Source organism: Tyto alba, unplaced genomic scaffold, assembly GCF_018691265.1.
Source record: "Tyto alba isolate M040663 unplaced genomic scaffold, T.alba_DEE_v4.0 Super-Scaffold_21, whole genome shotgun sequence".
NCBI classification, from domain to species: domain Eukaryota; kingdom Metazoa; phylum Chordata; class Aves; order Strigiformes; family Tytonidae; genus Tyto; species Tyto alba.
The window spans coordinates 4,634,502-4,660,248 of NW_024881295.1; the positions used below are offsets into that span (position 1 = coordinate 4,634,502).

Genomic DNA, 25,747 nt, shown 5'->3' on the forward strand with positions numbered 1-25,747 from the left:
ATAACTAGAAGTGTTGGCTGCAAAGCAGCTAATTGTGATATAACGCTCTAAGAAGTTTGAGATGATGAAGATATTTAGAAGTTTAGTCTCACCAAATCTGGGGTCTAAAGGGTCATAGCAACCATTGGGACCTTAGATGGGTCTGTGGATTTCAACAAGTATTTGAAGTGTTCAAGTGTTGAAAAGAGTTTAATGTACCAAGGAAGAGCCATGGGGTTGTATCCATGATTGATCCAGTCCCAGACAATTCATATGCAAAGTCTACACTAGAATATTGGGCAACAGAAGCAATCTCAATGATCTACCTGTAGGCCTGACGTTAGGTAAGAACTTGCTGTACCAGCCATGTCCTGGAGAGATAGCCTGCGAGTACAGCCTTAAACGTTTAAGGGGGAAAAAAAGTTCAAGTCAAAATCTTCCACATGTTTTTTATCATTCATTATCATTTTTTATCAAAAATTGTTGCTTTGGCCTAATACATAGAAAAAACCCACTGGCTTCCAGAGGTAAGATAAGTTGTGTTAGGCTCACTTTCAGAATTCATTATGGATAATATTACTGTGGAAAGCATCACAGGACTTCAGAGATATTTTGGAAATCCATAATCTGTGCTCTGGAGAGGATTATGGCATCTGTGTACATGCAACTAGCTTCCTTTGTTAGTTTCTTGCAGCATTACTGCCGAATAGCTGCTTTGAGACAGCTCTCTTAGATGTGGAAGCATGGTGGCCCTGCTATGAATGATGTCTGCCTTCACAGCTTGTCAACTCTACAAAGCTGTCACTCTTGCAAAGGCATATGGCTCTGCTCTCAAATGGACTGAATAAAAACTGACAGGGAAAGGTAAAATGGTTGTTAGGGATGCAAAACCTGGTAGGCTCAACTATGGGTTTCCAAGACCAAACCAAAAGTTATTTGATCTAGTAGTTATTTTATCTAAACCCTCCACATATCCAAAAATAAGTGGTTCCAGCTAAATGGTCTACAGAACTAAAACTAGGGTTAGTTTATGACTAGTCCCAGTATTATCCAACCCACCAATAATCAAATGATGAACAGTGATGAGTGGTTATAGTATTGGTCTGTTTTGGGTGGAAACAGACTCTTGCACTGTCTTCCTACTCTGGAAACAGAGTTCTTTCTGAGTTTTCTTCAGAATGGGTGGTTTATTCAACATTGAAAATGTATTTTCAATTTGACATTTTTCTACTTCAAAGGCATTGCTAAAACCTCATTTGTATACAACATGGGTGTTTCCTCCAGACTGTGTTATTTTTGTATTGATGGCAAGCAAAAGAGAAATGACAATGCAAAGAAAATTAAACCACCATGGAGAAAAACATGAGAAAAATTTTCCTTTTCAGCTCCTTTTTTTTTTCCCTGTTTTACTCTACTCCCATTCAAAGCCCCTGATTCCAATCCCCTTGAAATGAATGGGAGTCTTTCCAGTGACCTCAGTGAGTTTTGGATCAGGCTGTTTCTGAAACCCTGTTGTCAACTTTGATATTATATGAAGTAATTGCCTTGTGTCTGTAGTACCTTTCAAAAATGAATGATGTCATAAATGATCCAGAATCTGAATTCACTGGAAGCAATTACTGGGGTTTTTTTCAAGTTAGATTCTCAAAGATAAAAAGCACTAAAAGCTGTGTTAAAACAGGATAAGGATATAAGAACAGAATAAAAGCCGTGCTGGGTCAGGCCAGTCCTGACTCCAATGGAGCCAAAAGCAAGGTGCTTTGGGAAATGTATAAAAAAAGAGCATGTATAAGCCTCCCTCCAACCTTCCTGTAAGCTTTTGGCTATTTGCAGATCAGAGACTTCCTGACATGGTTTCTGTGTATTTAGGATCCTAACTGGCTTGTCTTCAACAAGCTTGCCTAGTTTCCCCCTGTAAACTTTTAACATCTGCGATATTTTGTGACAAGAGTTTTCATGATTTAAGTTTCACATACATGTATTATGAGGAATCCTCCCCTTTTGCTTGTTTTGTTCTTGGTATCTACTAGCTTTCTTTGAAACTCCTAGTATCAGGAGTGGATTTAAAAATATTAAGATAATGAATAAATTTTCCAAATACATGAATCCCATTTTTATGAGTATACACAGAAGACAGTGTCTTAGCTTCACTGAAGGCCCATCTCAGTGTTTCAGGTAATGCAAATTTGTAAGATGAAGCAAAGATTCCTGTAATAGTAAACAAACCCCTTAATAACGGAAAGTGTTGATATAGAGGCAAAGCACAGTTAATAAAATTTATTGAATTAACAAAGCAGACACATAATGATAAAAATAAGAAGAGTGTAATACTTGACCTTCACTACACATGATGGAGTTAATTGCTTTTGAATGCAGTTTTTGAGACTTACTATAGCTTTTCAGGGACAAAGGTGAAGAATAATGCCAAGGTAAAACAAAAGATCCAGTGTTTGGGTTCAGAAAAGTACACAAAAGGCTGATATTTATCTGCAGTTCATCTGAACCTCTTGGGTCTGCATAACACAGGTGGGAATCCCTAGAGAAAAAGGCTTTCTTGTAAAATTTTGACAGTTCCATTGTTTGGGGTTTTTTTGTGTTGGTTTTTTGTTTTTTTTTTTTTTTTTCCTATGAAAAGCCACATAAGCTTTCTGATGCTATTTCTTTCCCAGCTGTTAAGAAGAAATTGGGTCACGGTACCTTTTAAAGCATAATAAATATGCTTTGTGTAATTTTTATCTTTTTAAGTCAATTAATATTTGAAAATAGAGATACCCATATTTCTGTAGGAACCGCTTTATTCCACCCCCCCTGGAGACACAATCCATGGGAACCTGGTCAAAAATAAAATTACTTAGGACATTTTCTGTAGCTGTCAGGTGTTCACAATCTTGTCTCTGAAGGTTCGTTTCATTACTGGGCTTGATCTACCTCAATGCAAAGAGTCAGCAGAAATATCACATATATCCTACTTCCAGGGCTTGGAAACTGCACCTGATTTACTGTTCATCCAAATCCTCCGAACGGTGTTGAGTTACATTATTAATAAAAAGCTAATAAGGAAGCTTGAATTTAATTTTGAAAATGGTATATTATTTGTTTTGAACATAGTATAATGATAGTGTGTCAAAATCCTGCCATGAGCACCTTCTGGAGGAAGGGCAGAAGTGTGATATAGTTTGTACTGCATTCAGCATATATGGCTTCTAATAAATTGATTATATTGTTCCTCATGAGCCACTTGAGCAAAATGTGTCATCTCAGAGGCTGGATAAATGAAGCAAGCGGGCGGATAGGCCTTCTGTTTAGGGCTGTTTTATTTGTTGAAAAGTGATTGCATGTCTTTAACCTGGAAATTTACTCACTGCAGCTACATTTTAGCAGCTTGAAAAAGCTAGAAATTTCTGCTTTCAGTACACTGAAAGTACTGTTGAACCTTCATCATGGAACAGTGGAACATGTGGAACTTTCATCATGGAACAGCTTTATCATGAAGTTTTCTGTGCTGCAGTGCAACCTTCTAAACTCAAATATTTTGGTAGTTTACTTTTTAAATTTTCATTAGGCTGTCCAAGGAAAATCACAAGTGTCTGATCTAGGACTCTTACCTCTTTTTAATTTCTTCTGCCTATCATTGTAAAAGGCTCTGGCTGACAAGAGAACAGACTCATATCAAAACTCATGATGCCTAAGGCAACTTTGTTATTTGCTCTTTTCTGGATCCAGGATTTAAAAAGGCAATCCTGACGTGTTGTCAGAAGCACACCTGGTTTGCAAACCTGAGAATCTAGATCTTGCCATGAGCTCATCACAGTTTCCTCTGCATAGGACTTTTACAGAACTGGAACAAACAGGGATCTAGAAGGCTGTAGTTGCATTGAGTCAGACAAAAGAAGGTAGTGGTATCTCTTGCACTATCCTGCTTTCTGTAGTCCCAGTACTGAACTTGATATAATTTGCCAAGATTTTGAGATGTCTTTAGTAATCTGGAGTACCCTAGGTATCACAATGCTCAAATTACTCATTTTCTGCTTAAAAAAAAATATGGCTTTCAGATAAATTTAAAAATTTCTGAGTTAGCTCCCTTTTAGCTGTATACACCATAAAAGTAAAAAACAAGGAAGGTTTCTTACTCTGGAAAAGCAGAGTAGATAATTTCCAGTTTTTATAATTTTCAGACCATCTGTCTGCAATTCATTGTTTTACTGCTCCCCATAAATATTTTTTCTAACCAAAGAAAAATATCTATTTTCTTAAAAGTTTCGTATATTCTGATGAGATGGGGCACACTAATTGAGTAAAAAATTAAGATTATGGTACTGTCTCTCATTTGATTTGTTCTTTTCGTCATTTCAGATGGTAATCATTGTTTTTTGTAAAAGAAACCAAACTTGAATAATGAGTAATATGTCATTTATATCATGTGCGTCCATTTGTGGAAAGAGTTGGGGATGGCCTCTCATTTTCTCAACTGGTGTGGGGAATACCTAAAAAAGATTAATTTTTTTACAAGTGGCATATCTTGTTGTTCCCTAGAAAAAGAGATGGGCCATCTTGGTGAAAATACTATGAAATGAATACAGGATCATGTTGTTCTCAAAGTAGTATAGTATGTATACTCAGGAAGGCAAAGACTTTCAGGGAAGAAATTTATATATTAATAAAGACGAGAAATGGACTAGATGACCCAAGAACTATTCAGTCTCCTGAAGTATAATGCCTATTGCTTATATACTAGTGTTTCACCTGATTCAAGTCTAAGTGTATAAAATTATGTGTTTGTATCATATCAACCATGTGATACATGCTTGTTTCAATATTTTTTTTTTCTTCTGAGCTAAAATTTATCCATATGTATTTTCATCCAGTTATAAATAATTTTGCCTCCTTTCATGATGATCACGCATGTTTCCTTTGTGTCTGTGCCTTTCACATACATGTACACAGTTACTGGATTGCTTAGCTGGTCTGTGTTTTATTGCAGATCAACAGAAAGAACAGACAAACCTCAATACTAAAAGAAAGTTATTTTGTATTGCAAAGCAAGGAATGTAAAAATTAAGACATTTCAGATTTCTAGTTAGCCATGCAACCTCTTCAACTATGTGAAAGCAAATAATCTAACGTAGGAATTGTAAAATCATACAGCTTGAAAAGACTCTAGAGAGAAAGCGTGAACATGAGATAGAAATCAAATGTACTAGAGCAATATTATCTGATCTTCTACCCACTTTTCTTACCACAATGCTCTGCACATTGTATACAAACCCTATTTACTTTTAAAGATGTTCTTTACTGGAGGGAAATGCTTGTAAATTAGAGCCGAATGCTGATTTAAATGGAGGCTAATAAGAAAAGGGAAAGATGACAGCCTGTTGTGACTTACGCAGCCTGCATGCCAGTAAAGGGGTGGACACGACGCAGCTACATGCATGTATATCATTCTGTTCACTTCATCTGATAGGAGTGCCACATGCCACAAAATAGCTTCTTACTGCTTATCTGCTTCCTATTTTGTTTTCTGATCCACACCACATTTGAGAATAACTAAAACATTATTAACTTGGTTTGGTTGTTTTGGGATGTCTTGGTGATTATATGAAGGATGTAATTAGAGCTGGTGAGAAAATTATTCTTTCTTTAAAAAACAATAAAAGCTTATTGCAATATTTCTTCAGGTTTGGGGGGGATTTTTGCTTTTAGACCCAAACAAAAACACTACCTACCCACTGCTGTTCAAATCACATTCCAATTTAGAAATCCTTAAAGGCATGGTTTTTCCTGTTGTATACTTTGAAAGATGATAAGTGTCTACAGATTTACTAACTAGAAAGTAGACTGCAGAGTCAGTAATTTCATTTTAGGCAGAGATGAATGTGTATATAAACTTAACCCTCAACCACTTATATTTTAAGAGGTTTCTGTGGTTGTGAACTTATGAATGATGAGCAGTACATATGTATGAGCCAAGCTGTATAGTTTATTTTCTGTCCCCGCACAATGTCCTTGAACAATTTTTGAATTTTCTCTCCTTATGGTATTTACTCTTGCAGGTTCTCTGATGAAACAGTTCTCTTTTCTAATGTCTGCGTAGAGATGCCAGGGGTCCATGATCTTTTTAATATTCTAGGTGATCTGTAGAGGAGAAGGAAAGCAAGGACAGTACTCTTGCCAGCATTGCTTTTTGCTGAATTCTTCCTCTAAGGTTGTGGTCCATACAGTACAAGTTACCTTGAGATGAACTTTGGTGCAAAAATATCACTAAACATTTTACATTAGCAACCGTATACACTGCTAATGGTAATGGTAAAGCAAGCACCATCCACTGAGAAATGCAAGAATGCGAGTTCCCTACAAGAATGAGCACACATACAGGCAATTATGGTGGATGCTGATGCACTGTAAATTCACATCTCGTCCTGCCTTCCAGTAAGCCCTTCACATTGTGCTCATGCCTTATGCAAAATGGACTGAAACTGCTTTAAAAACAAAAGCTCAACCACTCATTAATGTGAAATAATATATGGAACAAACAAGGAGTAATTAGTCCAGCCTGCTATTGGAAATATAGTTTAATAGAAAAAAACATGTCCAACTTCCATTGACATAAGCTTCTAAATTACTTTTAGTATTGGGGTGTTTTTTTCCTTGTGAATATTTTCTCCCAGATGAGAATATATGTGGTTTTGTGCTTCATTATCTGTGAAGTAACCCCCCCCCCCCCCCCAAATTATGTTACTACTTTGTGATCGGACACATAAACACAAAGAATAGACCACACTTTACGCAGTTTTCACTCTTGTATCCCAATCCCACTATTTGCAGTGTGCAAGTGAAACAAATTGCATAACTGGGCTTTAATAACCAGGTCTCATGAAGGCTAGGAGGGAAAATGAGGATGGATATGCAAGGGCTTTTCCCAGTGTCACTCATTTGCAGAGACAAGATAGATCACCGCCAGTCCAACCCTTGAACCCTTGGATAGTGCTGCCTCCTACATCTACAACCTCAGCTGAAAACTCTTCTAATTTCTTTATGTATAGAAAGTGTACATTGCTTATGTCAGTTGGATTCAAAATGGGGGCTATGTCTAGGGAGCATGCCAATTCCACATAAATACATGCTCTTCATTGAGATAGACAAGGACTCAGGTTACCTCACACACTATCTATAGTCCTTCATGTCCACAGGTTACCTCTACCAAGGTCCAGGTTGCCATTTAGACTAACTTTATCTTGACAGTTAGACAAACTAACTATCCTTCTCTTCAGCTACACTCTTTCACTTCTGTACACCACGAAGAAATTTGTTCTTGTTAGGTTCATATATTTATACTACCCTACTATTACCAGCTTCTTTTTTACTTTAAATACCATAGATATAATTCTTAGTTTGCGTTTATTCTCCACCTGATGAATGTCCCATTTTTATTCTTCTTTATTTAGAAAAAGGGGTAGACAAAGGATACTATACTGTAGGAGCCAGACTGATCCGGCTAGAGGATAAGGTAAGTGCATGAAAGCCTTTTTTTTTCTGAGTAATGATATCTGATCTACAGACATGCAAGATAGTATCTTGGCATGATTTACTTTAGAATTACAGGACACCATAATAAAGAATAATATCCTAATTTTTGTAAGGGAGTTGATGAAGTATCATGTGCATGTTGTTCAGGATTAACCATTTGCCTGCCATACAGATTTGGTTCTTGATTTTAAAAGGGACTGCTTTCATGTTGAAGCCAAATCACACATCTTGTGGATAAGTACTGTGAACACACAAGGTGTTTGCCGTACAAGAATTAGTGCTGGTAAACAGAAAGGCTAGTATCAAGAGTCTTTGTAAATAGCAACAGTTGATAGGTCTGTTAGTAATATTGAGGTTCTTTAATGCTTACTGCATTTTTTCCCCTGTGCAGTTATCTTTGCATCAGTTCTGCCCCTCCCCTACTGTCTTCTCTCCAAGAGTATGTTCATCTTTGTTATTAATTAGAGTTACTTAGAAGCATGCCTAAAAGCCAAAGCTCGGTGAGACTCTGTTGTTTTAAACCTATTCCAAACATCTTCAAGAACTTTTCCCACTCAAGTAATAAGAAAAATACAAGTTTGCTTAAAACTAGGAATCCATTTCTCTAGTAGTTTTTTGGTCAGCTATCTTACCTGCCCCTAAACACTGGTGTCCCTAGAACAGTGCACTTTCTGTGGACAGTAGCAGCTCAGTAGCTTTGGTATGATGTAACAGCTGAGACAAAAGTCTATTTAAATTTAACATATCCATTGCCTATTCATACTCTTGTCTTACTCATATTTGTCATGCAAATTTTCTTTTCACCTTTTTCTGGGGAAGTGAGGCGAAAGGAAAGAGGAAGGAAATTTTTCATTATTCTTAAAAAGAACTGTGCATCTTGCCAAAAAGCAGAAATTTAAATTAAAGAAGTACAATCCCTCCCTTTCTTGCTTCATATCTAATGAACATTGATAGGGCAACATTGGAAGTATGTGATGTTGAGATGTCAAAGGATGGATTTTCTTTGACTTCAAGCTTTCTTGGACAGTGTCAAAGAATCAGCTTCACAGATAAAGACAAATTATCTGAGTTAACTTTTAAAGTGGATTGGTCCCTTGTGCGGACTCATTTATTCAAAGTGAAAATGGCTTTCATTCATATTATGTTAATTCACTTCAGAAGAGATATATTGCTCTCTAGCCTCTGTATATTCTGTAAATTCACACACCACTAGTTCATTTAGATTTATTGAATATGCATATATAGAGAAACACACAATACAGAGTTGAAAAATTATCAATAAAAGTATCTGTGATAACAGTTAGATTACTTTGTGTGAGAAATATTGTCAGTACTGTAAATACTTCTGGAAGCAGTTGTTCATGGTCTCCTGACTGCTCCATATTTATGAAGAAAGGCCAGAAAGTTATTATCGTGTCTGGCACTGGTCCAGCTTTAGCACAGTATGCTGTGGATTTGAAACCTTTTTATTTCAAAGCCTTAATTAGAGTACTGCAGAGGTGTCTTGGTGTAAGAAGAGCAACATTACAGGAGATGCCACTGTATGCAGTAATGCAGTAAATGCTTCTGTAAATTATCTTTGTTGCAGACATCTGCTTATGCTCTGCCTCTCCCTACTTAAACCTGCTAGAAAACTGAACTCTAGCTGATTCAAAAAAGTTATCATTTTAATCAATACTGCCTTGATGTAGATGTTTAGAAATGAAGAAGCCACATGGTTTCGCCTTCTCATATGAAATGTCTATTGTAAGCATGTGGTAACCAGTCTATAGCAGGGTTTCACAACAATGTTCTCGCAACAGTCATGCAAGTTAAAAAAACCCCCATGGTATCGCCACCTTAACTTCATTTAAGCATGATCTGAATATAGTTGGCGCAAGCTCAAACCATTAGTGTGGGCATGACCTAGATGCTCTTTTGTTTGAAGAATTAAACTATAGTGCTTTAACTGACCGCATATTGTATGGGAACTGGTGATTTCTATCTCTCTACTTATTGTTCTGGAGAAAACAAATAGAAGGGAATAAAAATACGTCAAGATATTTTCATAAGATGACTCTATAAAAGACATTCAATCATTGCAGCTTCCTTTTTGTTCTCAGACCAAACTACAAATGTAGAATAAAATGCCAGAATCTGATGGAACCCAGGGTATTTGTTCTTTCAGTACAAATAAAGCTTCTTTTAAGTGTACAGGGCTTCATTCTCATATTCCTGCTAAGAAAGTAGACGCAGTATCCAAAAAGGGCAAACATTTGTTGTGTTGGTTTGTTTGGGGTTTTGGTGGTGTGGATTCGGTTGTTTGTTTGGTTTTGTTTGGTTTTTTTTTTCCTATTTTTTTTTTCCTATTTGCATCTTTTTGGCACATTGGGCTAAAATACATATGTTTACATAGTGAAAACAAAGTTAAGCTTCCCAGATATATCTGTTTTAATGGGACAATAGAAACGACCGCATCCTGCTGTCAAACAGCTCCCCCTAAACTATTTTCCCATGTCTCACGGGCTCTCCTACTTTAATAGTTCACTGTGTAGTAGCTGCTATGTGCCCAAATGTGAAACAATCTTGGAGTCAGGAAGGACAAGCTGGGTTTCAACCTCTGAGGAGAATAAATGAAGCAAGGGCATGTCTGACATCAGGCTCCAGCTGGTCGTGAAAAATGATCTCCCTCTTGGAACTAGAAAACCTTTGGGATCAGCCTCTTCCCCCTGGAGAAATTATTTTAACATTCAGTCACCCAGTACAGGCATGGCAGCCTCCCAACCGAGTGACACATCTGATAAAATGACACATTTTTGGACAAAGGCCAGTTGGTGTAGACTGATAAAAATGCAGTGCAGATTTGAACGTTTCATCTACTTAAAAATCTGTATCAATAAGCTGTTAGTACACCTCTAGCCTGGACTGATCTTTCCCACCAACATTTTCCAGTTCATTTGTTTTAGTTGTTTCTCCAAAAGGGTATCCAAATGTAATTCACCCATTCAGAGCTCTGTGTTGTTCTGCATAAAGCCATAATTACTCTTTTTATAAATTGAGAGAAAGAGAGAGAGAGAGAGAGAGAAGCGTATATTTCAGATGGTTAAGATGAACTTCATTGCCTTGAGAGGTTTTCTACTATTTGAGTTAAAATTTGGGATTTGCTGTGTAGAAGGGTATAGACACAGATCTCTGAAGTGGTTGCTTAGTGATAGATAAAAGCTTTGAGGCAAAAATGTTTAAAAGATTCAAAGATAACAGTCTTCCATTCATGTGGCATGAGCAGCATTGTCTGCAGCCTCTCTTTTGTGATCATCCAGGCTCTGTATGTAAGTTTAAGGTAACAAGGAAGAGGTATGAACAATTTTGTTTAGGATGAAGCACTGTGCGATTCCAGCATAAAGCAGTTGAAATACACTTGTGTCACTGCTTTTAAGCATTGCGAAGCTGACTAGAAGGGGATAAAATGCATGGTGGCCATTTCCAGACAATATGTAAACCCCTTTCTGGCAACATCAGTGCCATGTAAGGCTTTACTCCTTTCATTAACATGGCATGTTGCATAGTGTACGTTTACCCATAACACTTTTCAACCTGTTTTTCCCTGAGAAGGGTACAAAAATCTTGTTTTGTTGTGGTCAGTGTAATAACCTAATGTGGTTCTTTTCATAAAAGCACTGAGATGTTTAGAGAAAGAATGGGGCTTCTTTCCCAACACGTGATGTGTGCCATTTGGCCGACCCTTTCTTTAGTTTGATGGCAGGGTTTAATTTTAAATTGCGGTATGTAGCCATTGACAGATTCTTTTGAAATGTATTAAGAGGGAGATTGGTTCCAAGATGATGTTCTAGTGCTGGCATTAGTTTCTTTTCAAAATTGTAAACTAATGCTTCTTTATGATGAAATGAGTATTCTTTCTTTTTCTTTTCCTTTCAAAATCAGAAACAAAAATCATGGTGTGCTATGTTGAACTGCACGGCAACCTATAAATAAAAACAGGAGAGAAAAGAATCTACAAATGAAAGGTTAGAAGGGACAGCTGTGTTGTCTTTGAAAAAGAAATCTATTAGGCATTTTTATAATTATATAGCAGTCTTCTTTATGTGGTATTTACAGTTATGATTTACGTCCATATTACCATAACTATTTCCATGCTTATAGACAACATGTGATAATGCTGGGAGCCAAAAGCAACCATTTGGTAGCATTTAAAAAATGCAGAAACACTAAGGGAAAAAAGGGCAGTAAAGCAGAACCCTTCTGAGCTTTATCCATCTGAGTAATGCGAGCCAGAACAAAAGTGTCGTCCAACATAAACAAATGTAGAGGTTGGATTGTGGTGGTAAACTCTCTCTTTACCAATTTAAACACTCATTTTAAAGTTGGGAGCTAAAAAGATAGGCTCAGAGATGAATAGAATTTCCCTACCACCTTATTCCTTCTGGATAATAATGGAGAGATAGATGTTCGTGAATCTGACTTCTGCTATGATTACATCAGGAGTCATTAAATAATAAATTATTTATCATGACAGTGCCTGCAAGCACCACCATAGTGAAGGCCCTGTCAGAATTTCCGTTACAAACCCCTAATTTGTGGGTGGAGTGATGGGCATAACTGAACTGCGTTAGAAAAAAAGTAAGGGAAAAAGCTGAAAATTGGTGCACAATGAGTCAGTTGCAAAATGAGCATGCTACATTTTTGAGGTTTCAAGAATATGTCTGAAATAAAACCAACAAATGCATTTGTTAACAAAAACGTATTTTGGCACTAAGGTGTTTGTGGGTTGTTTGACCCCAGTTCCCTAAAGATTGAGTCATTCCATACTATAAGGGTTTTCAGAAGGCTTTTTGAAAATGGACGTTATGTGGATTTTCTTAGCTACTAAAACAGGCTGATAGTTCTTAAAAAGTAGCTATCTGATTTGCACTGATACTCCTTCTTGTAAATAGAAAATACAGTTCATCCTCTATGTTTTGAAAACATGCATGAACACTGCTGATTTTGGACTATCTCTTCTCAGAACAATTGTATGTGAGATAATTAACATAGATAATGTGACTTCTAGTTACTAGTATATCTGTTGTGAAGGTGTGTTGTACGTTTTCCTGGAGCATGCCATCTCTAGTTCAAGAGGCTGGACAAGAGGTTCACAGGGAGAGATGCTATGGATGTGTATTTGGAATGGGATGCCAGTAAATAAAGTCAAAGCCTGATCTCATTTACTCCAGAGCAATCCAGCACAAATCTATTGATTCTGTGCCACACCCATGAAGTCATTAGATTTTTATTTTTAAGATGTTGCCTAATTAAAAAAAAAAAAAAAAAAAAAAGCCTGATGCTTCATGCCAAATTGTGCTTCCATTTATGCCAGTAGAGTTATTCAGGGTTTACACAGGCGTAAATTGCAGCAAATTTCTTACAGGTCTTTAAATAAGATTCCAGCTCGTGTCTTCACATCCTACTCAACAGGAATGAATTGACAGAGATGAGGTGAAAGCAGAAATGGAGACTCAGAAAGTTCAGCATTAATCCGAGTGAAATCATGGTTTTCATCTGTTATGTCTAAATGAATCTTTGTGGTATGCTGGGGATTGAAGGTGCTGTAGAACTGAAGTTGTACATGCGTTCTTGTGCTGAAACGTCAAGATGGTTTTGTAATCTGAAAACCAAGCAATGCTGATTTAAGAGCTTAGATCTCAGCTGCACGTCTTTTCTACTCTGCTAGCTGACTTCTCAATGCAGAGAGGAACTATCTCAGCCTGGACTTCTGACTATCTGGGATGGTTTCATGCTTCTCAGATAAACCTTGCTTAATACAGTTGAGAGGGAAAGGTTGGTTTTGAGCTGCCTAGTATGATGGTAATGTCTGAAAGATCAGGCAAAAATAAGAGCTAACTCTGATATGCCTTTCAAGCAAAAGGAAAGAAGAGATAGATCATATATTTTGAAGTATATCTGAGAGAATCCTGCCTGAATTATTCCCTTATGGTTCTTGTTATGAAACCTTATCATATGTGCTACTTGGTAGCACCCTCCTATTATTAAGGTTGTACACCACTTTCCATTATAGAGGTCTATTTTCAGTTGCTTACATCTTTGCCAAACTTTAGCCATCATGGCTGAAATTCTTCAAGGCAGATGTCTGCCTCAGGATGAGATTTTTTGGAAAATTTATATGTCAGTGTGGGTCATCCTTTCTATATCATAGTAACCTGACCCACTGTGAAGATTCTCGCAAAAGTAAACATAAAAATGTTGATGGAAAACACTTGAGCTTCTTCTAAATTTGAGCAAGAAAATTGGACAGAAATGGAATATTATCTGCCAGTCTTGAGACCCAGAGGCCTGATCCAAAACATAGTGAACTCAGCAGGAGGCTTTCACATGGATCAGGCCTTGATTTTTAATGGGTGAGGGAGCGAAGGGTTTTGCATAGTGAACGTTTGCCAGGATGCAGTTCACCACCATAAATCAAATGTTAAATAATTCCAAAGCCCAATAAATGAGCATGCAGATGGCAGTGTCTGCTCCCCAGTGACTGCACTGACTGTTGATTAGGATCCAACTTGAATAGTTTGATCTCATTTATAGCAGTCTCAGGGATTGCTGTGATTAAGCAATTGGTACAATCTAGTTGCTTTTCTGCTCTCTTGGCTGAAACTCTTCTGGTGGAACCAAGACCACTCAGCAAACCTGCCCATGACACCTTGGAGCATGCTGAGGTGGGGGGAGGCAGAAGCTCACAGCCACATGCTGAAATCAATTTGCAACTACCTGAACGTTTATTAAGAAACAAGGAGAGCTGCTTGCAGAAGATGGAAATCTAATTCATATTGATGTGCCTAGGCTGTTTAACCTGCAGGAAAAAGGTCCTGGAAATAGCAGTGTTGACCACAAAGGCTGTGGTTGAGGGAGCCTGTCCACCTCTTCTTGTTCTCCACCAAAACCTTCTCAGCATCACAACTGGTTTTAACTAAAATTGAGAAGGGGGTCATGAGTTTAGAGATGTTGATTTCCTGTAAGTTTTAGAGAAAATAAGTGCCTGGGTAGAGGACAGACCCTCTGTTAATCCCCCCACTCCCAGAAGAAAAGACTGCAGTGTGAGTGTGGCCCTTCTCAGGTGCCGGAGAGTCCAGCCACAAATGTACAGGAAACAAAGCTCTGTTAGTTCTGTTGCTTACGAAGCAGTGAAGCAATTTATTTACTATTGCTAGGTGAAAATAAAATATTTTTACCTTAACAGTAGTTTAGAGAGCTTGAATTTTTTTTTGATAAAAACTCAAATCCTCCCACAAAGACCTTTGACCTGAACTTCCAAGGAATAACAGAAATCAGATCAGCTATAAGTATTTTGCTTCTACCTTGTATAATTTTTAATAAGTTATTCTAAATAAATGTGAAGTGCTAAATGATCGGTAATCTGGTCCCCAAAACAAAACACCTCTGTTTAGAAATGCAAAACCGGAATATTTCAATAATTCTTCTATCCTATTCAAATAAAAAAATAATTAAAAATTATAAATTCATTAAACCGGTGTTTTCTTATGAAGAGCTTTTTAAAAATTGTTATTTTCTGATGGAAATAAATTTAATCTGAACAGTTTTTATGACCTTGAATTGTTGCTGATGTTTAACAATTTAACTTAGAAAGCTATTTTCAAAAATAGATTTTGTAGCTGTTCTTAGGTAGTTATGGCTGTATCCTGCAAATGCTGCCTTCCCTACAGACAAGTTGAGAATTTTCCTTTGGAATGCTTCTCCATCTGAAAATGACAATTTGTTTCCAATGGAACATTTTTGGAAAAGATGTCACATCCTATGGAACTGTGTTTTAAATCATACACTGAAAGAAAGTGTTTCCAATTTTCCACTTCAGACAACTTTCTGAAAATCAGAATTGGGGTGAAATATTCTGCCTTTTCTGAGCATTTCAGTTAACTGATTTATTTCTAATTAATTTGTTTAAAAATGTTGTTATTTCATTCTGGTTTTGAATGAAAGACATTCCAGCATCGTGAAGAATTCACAGAGAACACAGAGAAATTTTCATATAGGAATAAGAGTAATTTTCCTGTAGTACTCCTTACTTCAGGATTACAGTGGTTATTTCACCTACCACATTTTTCAGATCAGTAATTTAAATGGTAGTTTTAATATTATTTGAATGCTGTGTAATATTGACCTCTAATACCTCTTGATCAGGGGAAGTACACTGGAAAAACCCAGATTTTATATGATTCAAACTGTTACCAGACTAGCAGTTGGATTTATGTTTCATGCAAGAACTGTGACACTGAGTCAGAGCAAACATCTGTTTAGTCCTGGAGCTATTCTATTGCTGCTGATGGTCAGTATCAGATGCTAGGGGATGGACTCAAAGAATAAATGGAGTCTAAATTGCTGTAACGAGTCTCTGGGTGTTTGCAATGGATTATAAATAATAAGCAGTATGAAGAATACTGCTGTACAAGGCAAATTACAGGATGGCACAGCTCTGTAAAAGAAAAGAAAACAGAAACAGAAACAAAACAAAAGTGAAAAAACTCACCAAAATACGCTGGAGTACTGTGGCAACCTGCCCTGACAGGTTGGCTGTAAATTTATGTAAAGGACTTCATATAAAGGCTTATGAGGTAAGGGAGAGAGATATAAAATGTCAGTAAACTGAGAAACCCTTTTCTCCCTATATTTGTCACTAGGTTGTTATTTGCAACACATAGCTTTAGATTTTATGTAGCAGGAAAATAGATCAGTAATACATACTCATTTCTACAACTTAATTACTTTTTCTACTAGTAAATAGTATTGATAGATTATATTCTTATTTTTCTTGTTTAGAAGTTTGGTTTTGATTTCAGTGCTGTGTTCGGGGGTGTTTTAGTAAAACACATGTGAGTCAATGTGTCTGTTACACACTGCAGTCCTCCAAGACCAGGAGAAGGGGACCAGGTTTAGAGTCGGAGGAGGTGAGGTGGTGTAGATACCTCAGATCCTTTCTAATCATGTAGGTACGGTGCTTAGATTATTCCAAGCTTTTTCCTTGAGTGCATTTTTATGCATGTCCTGGGTTTGAGTGAGTGGTGGGGTTTTTTGGTAGCAGGGGAGGGGGATGTAGGGGTGGCCCCTTGTGAGAAGCTTCTCGAAGTTCCCCCAGTTCCAAGTCAGCTCCACCCCTGCACCAAAACTGAGCCCATCAGCTGCGCCTCTGCGATAACGTATTTAAGAAGGGACGTGGTGAGGAGGAGTCGGACTTGTGAGGAGGAGTTGCTGCAGCTGCGTGAACACCAAGGTCAGTGGAGGAACGGAGGAAGAAAGGAGGGGGGAGGTGTGCCGGAGCAGAGACCCCCCTGTATCCTGTGGGGAGACGGCAGGGCTGCCCCCCCTGCCACCCATGGAGATCTGCGGTGGAGCAGACACTGATTTATGGCCTGTGTTTTTCTCCTGGATGATCAAGGTGCTGTGCCTGAAGAAGGCCGGGGTCTTGTGGGAAAAGGCAGCCCCGCTGTTGTAGTTCAGCGCTGGGAGGATTGCAGCATGTGGGGGTGTCCCACGCTGGAGCAGCTCGGGAAGGGCTGCAGCTGTGGGAAGGACTCCAGTTGGAGAAAGTTCGTGTCCCACACCGGAGCAGTGTAAGGAAGTGCTATGGCCCATGGGAGGGACTCACGTTGGAGAGAGTTTGTGGAGGACTGTCTCCTGTGAGAGGGGGACCACAATGGAGCAGGGGGAACAAGTTCCAGGAGCTCCCCCCACCGAAGATGGTAGAAGCAGCAGCACTGACTGCACCCACCATTCCCTGCCCCTGTGCTGCTGGGGGAGGAGGTAGAGATATCGGGAGCAGAGCTGAGCCCGGGAAGAAGGGAGGGGTGGGGGGAAGGTGTTCTCAAGATGTGGCAATGCTTCTCACTGTCCTACTCTGTTACGTGTTGTTAGTGTCTGTAATAAATGTATGTTCTTTTTTTCTTCCCCTAACAAGTCTGCCTTTTGCTCATGACCATAATGGGTGATTTTCCCCTCCCGGTCCTATCTCAAACCCCAAGCCTGGCTCTCTGTCCCTTCTCATTGCTGGAAGTGAAGTGGGAAAGAGTGCCTGCGTAGTGTTTGGCTACCGACCAGACTCAAATCACGACAATGCAATGTCATAATACAATTAAATAATGCTAAATCACTAAGCAGTTTATCTAGGGATTTATTCACAGTCTTGTAATTGAAGAACTGTGCTTTTTTCATTATCAGCAAGTGTTTTTCTGCAGGATGAAATGGCTCCATGTGGAATAGCTATGACTGAATAGACTGAAAGAAGGGAAGCATGGTCTGTTGGCTCACAGACTGAGCTCCAGCTTCAGAAACCCAGGGTGCTCTGCTAGAGAACCTCAGCCTAAATGCAAACAAGACGTAGTCTCCCCTTCTATAAAACAATACTTTGCTATTTCAGTTACTATAAGGTACTGAGACAGTGTCATACAGGAAGACGTATAAATACCTGATCTAGAAGTATGTCACGCAGCACCTAGAGGTATTGCTCACAGCCTCAAATGCTGCTTTCTTAAGAGTTTGAGACCCTTCTGTGGACAAAGCAATCCAAAACATCTCTCTTTTAATCTTTCTTTGAACTTAAAATGCCTGTCTCTGCCCATGAAGTAAACTATCTGCTGTCACATCAGGCCATAGCCAGCATTCTCAATTCTATGGTTGTAGTGCCATAAAATATCTTGGGATCACGGGGTAATTGAGCTTGGAGGGGAACATCAGCACCCCACCATCACTATTGTGGGTCTAGCACACTTCTTCAGTAATACCGTGTGGTACGTAGTTGAAGAAATAATCACTAAAGATGTGCTGGCAGGCTTTGCTCCAGTTTAAGGAGCAGCATTAAGTACTGAATTGGCAGGTCTGTGTGTGTTTCTGAGACCTGCAGCCCACAGTTGAAGTGCACATATGGAACATGGCAGTGTCTTGGGCTTCGGTGTTTTCAAAACCTGATAACTAGAAGTACTGAAAATTTTGTCATATTTTCTCTTCTGAAAAACGCTAACAAAAATAGGAGGCTAAAACTGACATAAAAAGGACTGTTGTGATTTGGTTTTTTTTTTTTGAGAGGTGACACATATGGCAGTGGCATGTAAAGCAAGTTTAACAGGTACAGAAAGTGGCCAAAACAGTGTCATTTAAAATGTGGTCTAGGACAGGGCGATGCTGTTTCTGCCAGGTCAGGTTAAATGTCTGATCAGATCTCCATCTGGATTCAGGATCTGGCTCACACAGCTTCCCTGCCTCTTCAGGAGCAGAGATTGCAGGCTATCAGCTCTGCTATAATATCACAAGTCTCATACTACTCTTGCATGCTTCTTAAGGCTTTGGTATCTGGAGACGTGCAATTATGTGAAAATTCTTAAAATTGCTCTTTTCTCACCCTCTCTGTGGAGATACACATGAAAAGCAGGAACCCTGAAGCCTCAAACCTCAAAAAAGAAATAGAATGAACATAAAATATATAGTGTGTATTTAAAATGCTAGGCCTTTTAAGGCAGTCTAGTTGTACTGATGGTAAATAGCTCTCGCAGACACTGACTTACATTGCTACACGCTGTCCAGAGGAGACAGAAAAGTCAGCTGAAAGGCCAAGTAAACACTCAGAATTAGAGCAACCTGGCCTCTCTGCCACCATAAGTACATTGCCAGCTGCACTGCCGTTAGGAAGTTTAACATGAGCTCAGGTATCTCCCAAGCAACAGGCACTGCCGTGAGGACATAACCCTAGGAGGCAGCAGAAGCCCATGTTCTTTCACAGCAGTTCAAAACACATCAACCGTCTTTAAATTTCCTACTCTGCCTTGCCATGAGATGCCTATTAATGTTAGTTTTGTTACTGGCTTTCAAGGTGCTTAGCAGCTGTAGCCTTTGCATGCTTTGCACAACTTGTCGCTATATATATCTGGAGAGTTTCTAAAGCCACAGGCAGCAAGTCTCCTTGTCTGTGAAAGGTTAAACCTGCAGCTTATAACAAGATTGAGTGGGTGCCATTCAAAGAGCATTAGTATCTTGTGCAGTGTTCAGTTTGCCTCAGTATTTGCAATCAAACAGAAGAAATAGCTGTTTTCTCTGCTTTTGTTTCAAAAATCTCTAGTGCTGTAGAAGGATGGTCCTTGATGATTACCCAGAAACTGAAGCACAACGGTCTTTTCCCAGCACCACCACACATACCTGAAATTAGTCTGGGCAAGCTAGTTAGAAACCATTATTTGAAGGGCAGAAGGACTATATCCAAAGAGTATGCCCACCATAAAGCCAAATTCATAAGTATGATTACCGTATAAATGGGATAAATGGGATATCCATCTTCGGAAATGAATGGCTAGGTAGGCAAGACCACAGTAATGCCCTGAGGATATGCATTTCTGGTTCTCCCCTTAGCTCTGACCTGTCGATTAAATTAACAATTAGAGGGAAACTGCCCTAGGGTAACAGCGTTTGTGTAAGGGGGCAGGGGAAGGCAGCTCTGAGGCTGGGGAGGTGGCTGGAAGATGAGGTCCAGGTAGGAACATGAGGTTGGGGAAATGTTAGTTTGATAGGGGAGAAGGGTGGACTTGAAACATGGAGTCACTCTCGCTGCATGTAGAAACTGCAAACAAATTAGATTTTCTTAGAGAATTTTGGAGCCTGACCTCCAACTCATGTTTCAGGCAGGATTTTGTTTGAGCCTGGTCCTGAAGCCTCGCATGACTCTAGTCAACATTTTTTTGGTGTATCATATATGTTAAGTGCGTGTGCAGTTGTACGGATGTGTATACATATATAAAGCCCTGATTTGTATTTTTGCATCTGCATCATCTTTTCTTTATGCCTATCTTTTACATTTTATGCATTTCAGCCTCCATTTTTTTAGAGTCTAAAAAGTACTTTCAGCGTTCTATGAATACTGAATATTGTTATTATTTCTGACTAGACCTTTTCATAGGTACTTTCAGCTCTCCTCTGTAGCACATTCTGAACTTGTCATCCAGAGAAAAACAAAACAAAACAAAACAGTGTTTCTGATATTAAGAGCAACATTGATTTCCAGCACCAGCTACCGGGTAACTGTTACTATGGGGATCACTGCAATGGGGTCAGATCCTAGAGTCCCAGTAAAGTTTTATCTTGAGTTGGAATTGCAAAAATAAGCTTCTGATCCTGTGGTAAAACATATCTGCTTGGGAGGGTATGATACTGGATGATGACAAGAACTGCTATAAAGCTAGCACAGCGTTAATACATAGGGAATAGGGTACTCCATATGCTGCTGTGTGATGTCCTTCTTTGGCTTGGAAGGCAAAAATGAACTGCTTGCCTTTGGAAAGTAATTTTCAATCCCCAAAATATATTTTCTGCATTTACTTGATTTTTTTAGCTGGTTGCACAGGCTGACCATGGCTCAGACTAACAGGAGTACCGGTTATGTCATTCAGCAGAAAATTCCCTTGTGAGAGCAGAATTTTGTTTAATTTTATTTTTATTTTCCTCCTCTCTCCTTCTCCTCCAAGACTGTACATACAGAGGGAGGTCACAAAATAGAAGTATGCTGTAGCCAGCAAAGTTCAGATTTTGAAATAAGAAAACCTATGTATACTTATTAGAATTTCTTGTTAATGAGGTAATTTATGTCAGGGCAGGAAATGTACAAAATAACACAGGATAGAAAAATCTAGACACTGTAAAACACGCCAACAAATTTGGTGCACGCATTACTCCCTTAATATGCCCCCGATGTAATCTATATATCCCACAAGTGACCACATTCTGTTTATATATGTAAAAACTCCTATATATGTAACACTCATAAGAGTAGCAATTTTACTAGTGGGAAAAGATTATTGTGGTCTTTTTATATAGCGTATAGGTTTACTTAGAATGAGTCCTTGTAGAAGAATGCAGAACCATGAAAAACTGTTAAAATGTCATGATTATATTAATTTCATATTTAAAGGAATACTTCACTTTAAGTTATGGCTCCAAAATTGCACTGCTCATTCATGATTTTTTTTAATGTATAATTGGCTGCCTCCAAAAATGTCACAGTAGGAGGAGAAAAAAGTTCATTTTCCTTGGCGTGTGTACTGTTGCTATTCCTGTGTTCATTTGACTTGGCTCGGGTAATGAAATGCTGCAGTCTGAAATAACTTTTTATATGTTGACATGTGCATTTAACTAGAATAAGCAGGCAGAGTGGACCAAGTTGGATTCAGCAATGAACAAAATATATCTTGTATTGCACCTTTTAATATATCAGCCTACATTTATGATTCTTTTAAATTTCTTCGTTGTAATGGCATACATGCACCTCCTACCTGCTCACAGCCCCAGCACAAAGACGTGAAGGATGCTAGGCAGCTAGTTAAGATTAATGGGGGGATGGGGGGAGAGTGAGAAGAAAGAAGGGAATCTGAGGGACACAATTTAATCTCTTGAAGATAAAGTAAGGAGAGGATTACTACTGATCTGTTGAAATTTATTTAGCCAAACCCCCCCTGTTGTTTCCCAGCGCAGATAGATCTTTGCTCCTTTGTTGACTGTCCCTTGGTCTGGACTAAGGAGAGACCTCTCAAGTCTCACACGTGTTGAGCTGGACTCTTGAAACCTCACCTCCCGTTCCCCCCTAGCCTGGCCTGAGTCTTGTTCATTTCTGCGACTCTGCTGAGGCTTCTGCCAAGCTCCAGGTCCTGGATGTGACCTGCCAGTCTGATCTCTAAATCACTGACATCTGCGTTTGACGTCAAGCGGCGGGAGAAGGGCCGTAGTCTGGCAGTGCAGGTGCGGGTGGGCTGCTGCGGGGGGGCCACACCAGGCAGCTCTTCCCCCCGGTGTCACATCTGCTCCCCATTTCATCCCCATCACGTAGCCTGGCACCCAGGTCTTTTGCCTGCCAGGAGGCACCTCGAGGTAGCCAGAACTGACTGGCAGCAGCTCCGACACATGGATGATGCTGATGCTCAAACACACGTGGCTGGTGTCTGCCCGTGGCCAGCGTCCGTGCGTGCTGCACGCGGGCAGATGGCAGCTCTGCTGCAAAGCCTTCCGCTCTGGGGCTGCAGGTACACGGCCCAGAAGAGTTTACTGGTTCCTTGCTTGTCTCCTCCACAGCTGGGGCTTTTCTCCAAGCCCAGCTTGGAGGGTTGTCCCATACTCTGATTTGTGGTTTCGTGACAGCGTCTAGGTGTTACACAGTAAAAAATCCCGAGTGCTCACAGGGGTTTAGCACAAGTGCTTAAAGGCAAGGAGGCAAATAAAAAGAATCCCGATTTCAATCCCATTGAAATTTTGTTTCAGAATGTCTGGTTTGTTGCCTTAGCCACTGCAGTCTCATACTTTGCTTTCCGATCATTATTTGTGGGGAGAAAAAAAAATTCTTCTGTACCTACCTCCTTACACTTGCATGGGGCTGGCTGCAGAAGAACAGATAGCTGTACAGCACGAGCAGTGTGTCTGGGAAGCACATGTTAAAGATCAGCAGTGGGTAGTTCTGGTCTTGTTTTGCAAACTAGGCAAAAGATACCTTATTCAGTTATAAACAGGAAACCTGGGCCAAGTTTGTAGAGTTTCATGCCCAGGGCCACTCCCTAGAGGAGCTGAGTCTCGATGTACTTGTCAAGATGAAAATCATGACACACCCCGTGACTTGCACATTGTTGGGACCTGCTCCTAACCACATCTCAGCAGGGCTTTCTGGTGTTTGTATGTTAAAATTTTGTGTGCAAATAAATAGAAGTCAGTTAAAAAAAAAAATGCCAGGTCAAAAATTAAGCATACCCCCCCCCCCCCCTTTAAAACATGTTCTTTAAAGCCTGCTGCACTGAAGTTGACTGCATCGGTCTAACAACCTATGATAGGAGTGCTGACAGGCTGGGGTCCTTGGGCTTTTTGTATCATTGTGTCAGTCTTATGTCTCTGCAGCATCATCACCATGGAGTTGGAATAAAGCAAATATGGTATGAGAGAGAAAGAATAGAGTTCAGCAGCCACGTTACAGGTACTTTCTTTCTCTTCTAGCTCTTTTAGATAGTTATTATTGAGGACTGTACACATACCAAATTTGGTATTTTAAAAAGAAAGTTTTTACATTTGTGCAAGTGCCATTCAAATTATTTTATTTTAGTTCTTTTCTCCTTATTCAACCATCTTGCTCTCCTAAAGAATGCTAAGTAGAATTTTACTGAATGTATCTTTGAACGTTACCATTCATCTGAAAACTAAGAATCTCAACCTGCATGGCTTATGTGCGTGAGATACCTACAGTGAAAACTTGGAATGAACACATAAGCACTCACCATAATTGCTAGGCTAGTACTGTTGAATAGCATTTATACAAAGTAATGCAGATTTTATGGGGAGATAACTGCAATGCAGCATAATGGAGTATAGGAAGTGAACTAATAAATTATATGTAAATCAAATGAAACATAAACTGAGTGAGCTCATAAGTATATGTGTAGTTTTAGTGAGTTGATGTTTGAAAATAGATGTTCTACATGCCATTTGTTGATCTTACAAATGGTGGTTTCTGTGTTGAAATCCCAAGGAGGTATTTGTGTTTGTGCCACAGTTGCTTCTTTTAACTTTTTCTTCAGTGGGAATAAAGATGAAGATATAAGCTGTTTTCCAGTATCCACATGCTCTGTTGATTTGTCCCTGTGATATACCTGATACTGTGGGGAAAAAACAAGGATCTTTTGTTGTGCATGTGTTGACCCATTTATTAAAAAAAACAAAACAAAACAAAACAAACAAACAAAAAAAAGTAAGATTTTGCCTGAAAATGCTCCAGAAACCTAATTCTGAAGTCCTTTATTCTTATCTCCCTCCATGCTCAAAACTGCCATCAGGACCTGAGGAAGTGATGTATAGTTTTAGGATTAATCAGCTTTTTTGTTTCTCTATTTTTTGCTAAGTTTTTATCTCTCCTGTGGTAAAGGAACATGCTCATCAACATGAGCTGTTTTAAAAAACAGCTTTATAGTTTACAGCAAAGTAGATTTTGGCTTCTGTGTCATTTGGGAGAAGTACTCAAGTGTAGCATTTATTAGCATTTAAATAATCTGAATTTTACACCTTTGCACACGGGAGTTTTAGTTCTAAATGTTCCCCACCCTCCACCCCCAAACTATTAATGAAGTTTGTTGCTCTTAAAACAGCAGTTCTGTTTGGAATACCTCATTGCTGGGTTTCTGTTCTCATTCCTGCCTCAGAAGACTGGTCAAAAAAAGAAATGTAAAGAGTAGCCCAGGTGTCCCTGTGTTCAGTAGGAACCCGTGTCCCTGCCCTGGTCCTCTCACAGCCTTCACCGTCCCGTGGCTGAGGAACTCAGCTCGCTGTTGTAGCCACGCTGTGTTTAGACCTCTCTGTTACAAGCAGCAGAGACTCAACTGATGGGCACCATAAAAGGGCTGCGTTTCTTTTTGAGCTGAATGACTGACTGATTTATTGCTTCTGTATTTATTTATTGCCAGTGTCACGGAAGAGATTGTACTTTTATGGCCTTTTCATCTTCTCCTGAGCGTTACCTACTCACTTCTCTGGCCCTGCACAGAAATACTTCCCCCCTCTAAGTGCGTTTGCTGATTGGAACTAAATCCTCATGGGCAAACTGTAATGCTACTGGTACAATGTCATAATATTTCATAGGTCATTTATAAATATTATTGCCAGGGCAAATAAATTTCTCCAAAGTACTTAGTCTACCACTAATAAATAGTTTATTTAAGCTTGTAAGAATGGTGACATTTCACTTTGAATATCTTTGGCCTCTTAAAAATTGTTAGTGCAGAGAGGAAAAAAGGGAAAAATAAACTGGAAAAAATATGCAGTAGATCTTTTGAGATTTTTTTTTTCCCCCTCTACCTTTTGGCTTGCTTAAATGGGCCCTCTTGTCAGACTGCATGTGTCTGTGTGAAGTTGGTTACAGTGTTTGTTTAATGTGTATTATTTAACATCTCATTTAGGATATCATTCCCTCTTGTATTCTCTTTCATAGCTGCATACAGCTGAAATAGTGTTTGAGCAGGTTGTCTTTCATATCAATAGTGGTAATTAAATCCCTTTTTTATACTTTTCCCTTTTGGGGTAAGAACTATGGATGTGATGGTGGTGGTTTGTGCATTAATTTTTTGAGTTTTGGGGTTGGTTCAAGTTTATCATTATTATTTGTCTTGCTCTTCGGTTAAAAAGTTGGGGTTCAGTTGGATTTTTTAATAGTGATATGGAGACAGAGACCAGAAGAGGGAAAGGATTT

At 39.0% G+C, this 25,747-nt stretch overlaps 1 protein-coding gene across 1 annotated transcript in view; it reads left to right on the forward strand.

Annotated features, from left to right (window-relative positions):
* Positions 1-25,747, forward strand: part of LOC104358588 (potassium voltage-gated channel subfamily KQT member 1) — a 503,557-nt gene that overhangs the window by 285,333 nt on the left and 192,477 nt on the right. Inside the window, exon 16 of the mRNA XM_032995036.2 lies at positions 7,422-7,483. Within this exon, the coding sequence (XP_032850927.2) occupies positions 7,422-7,483 (62 nt within the window). The remainder of the gene's footprint in view (positions 1-7,421; positions 7,484-25,747) is intronic.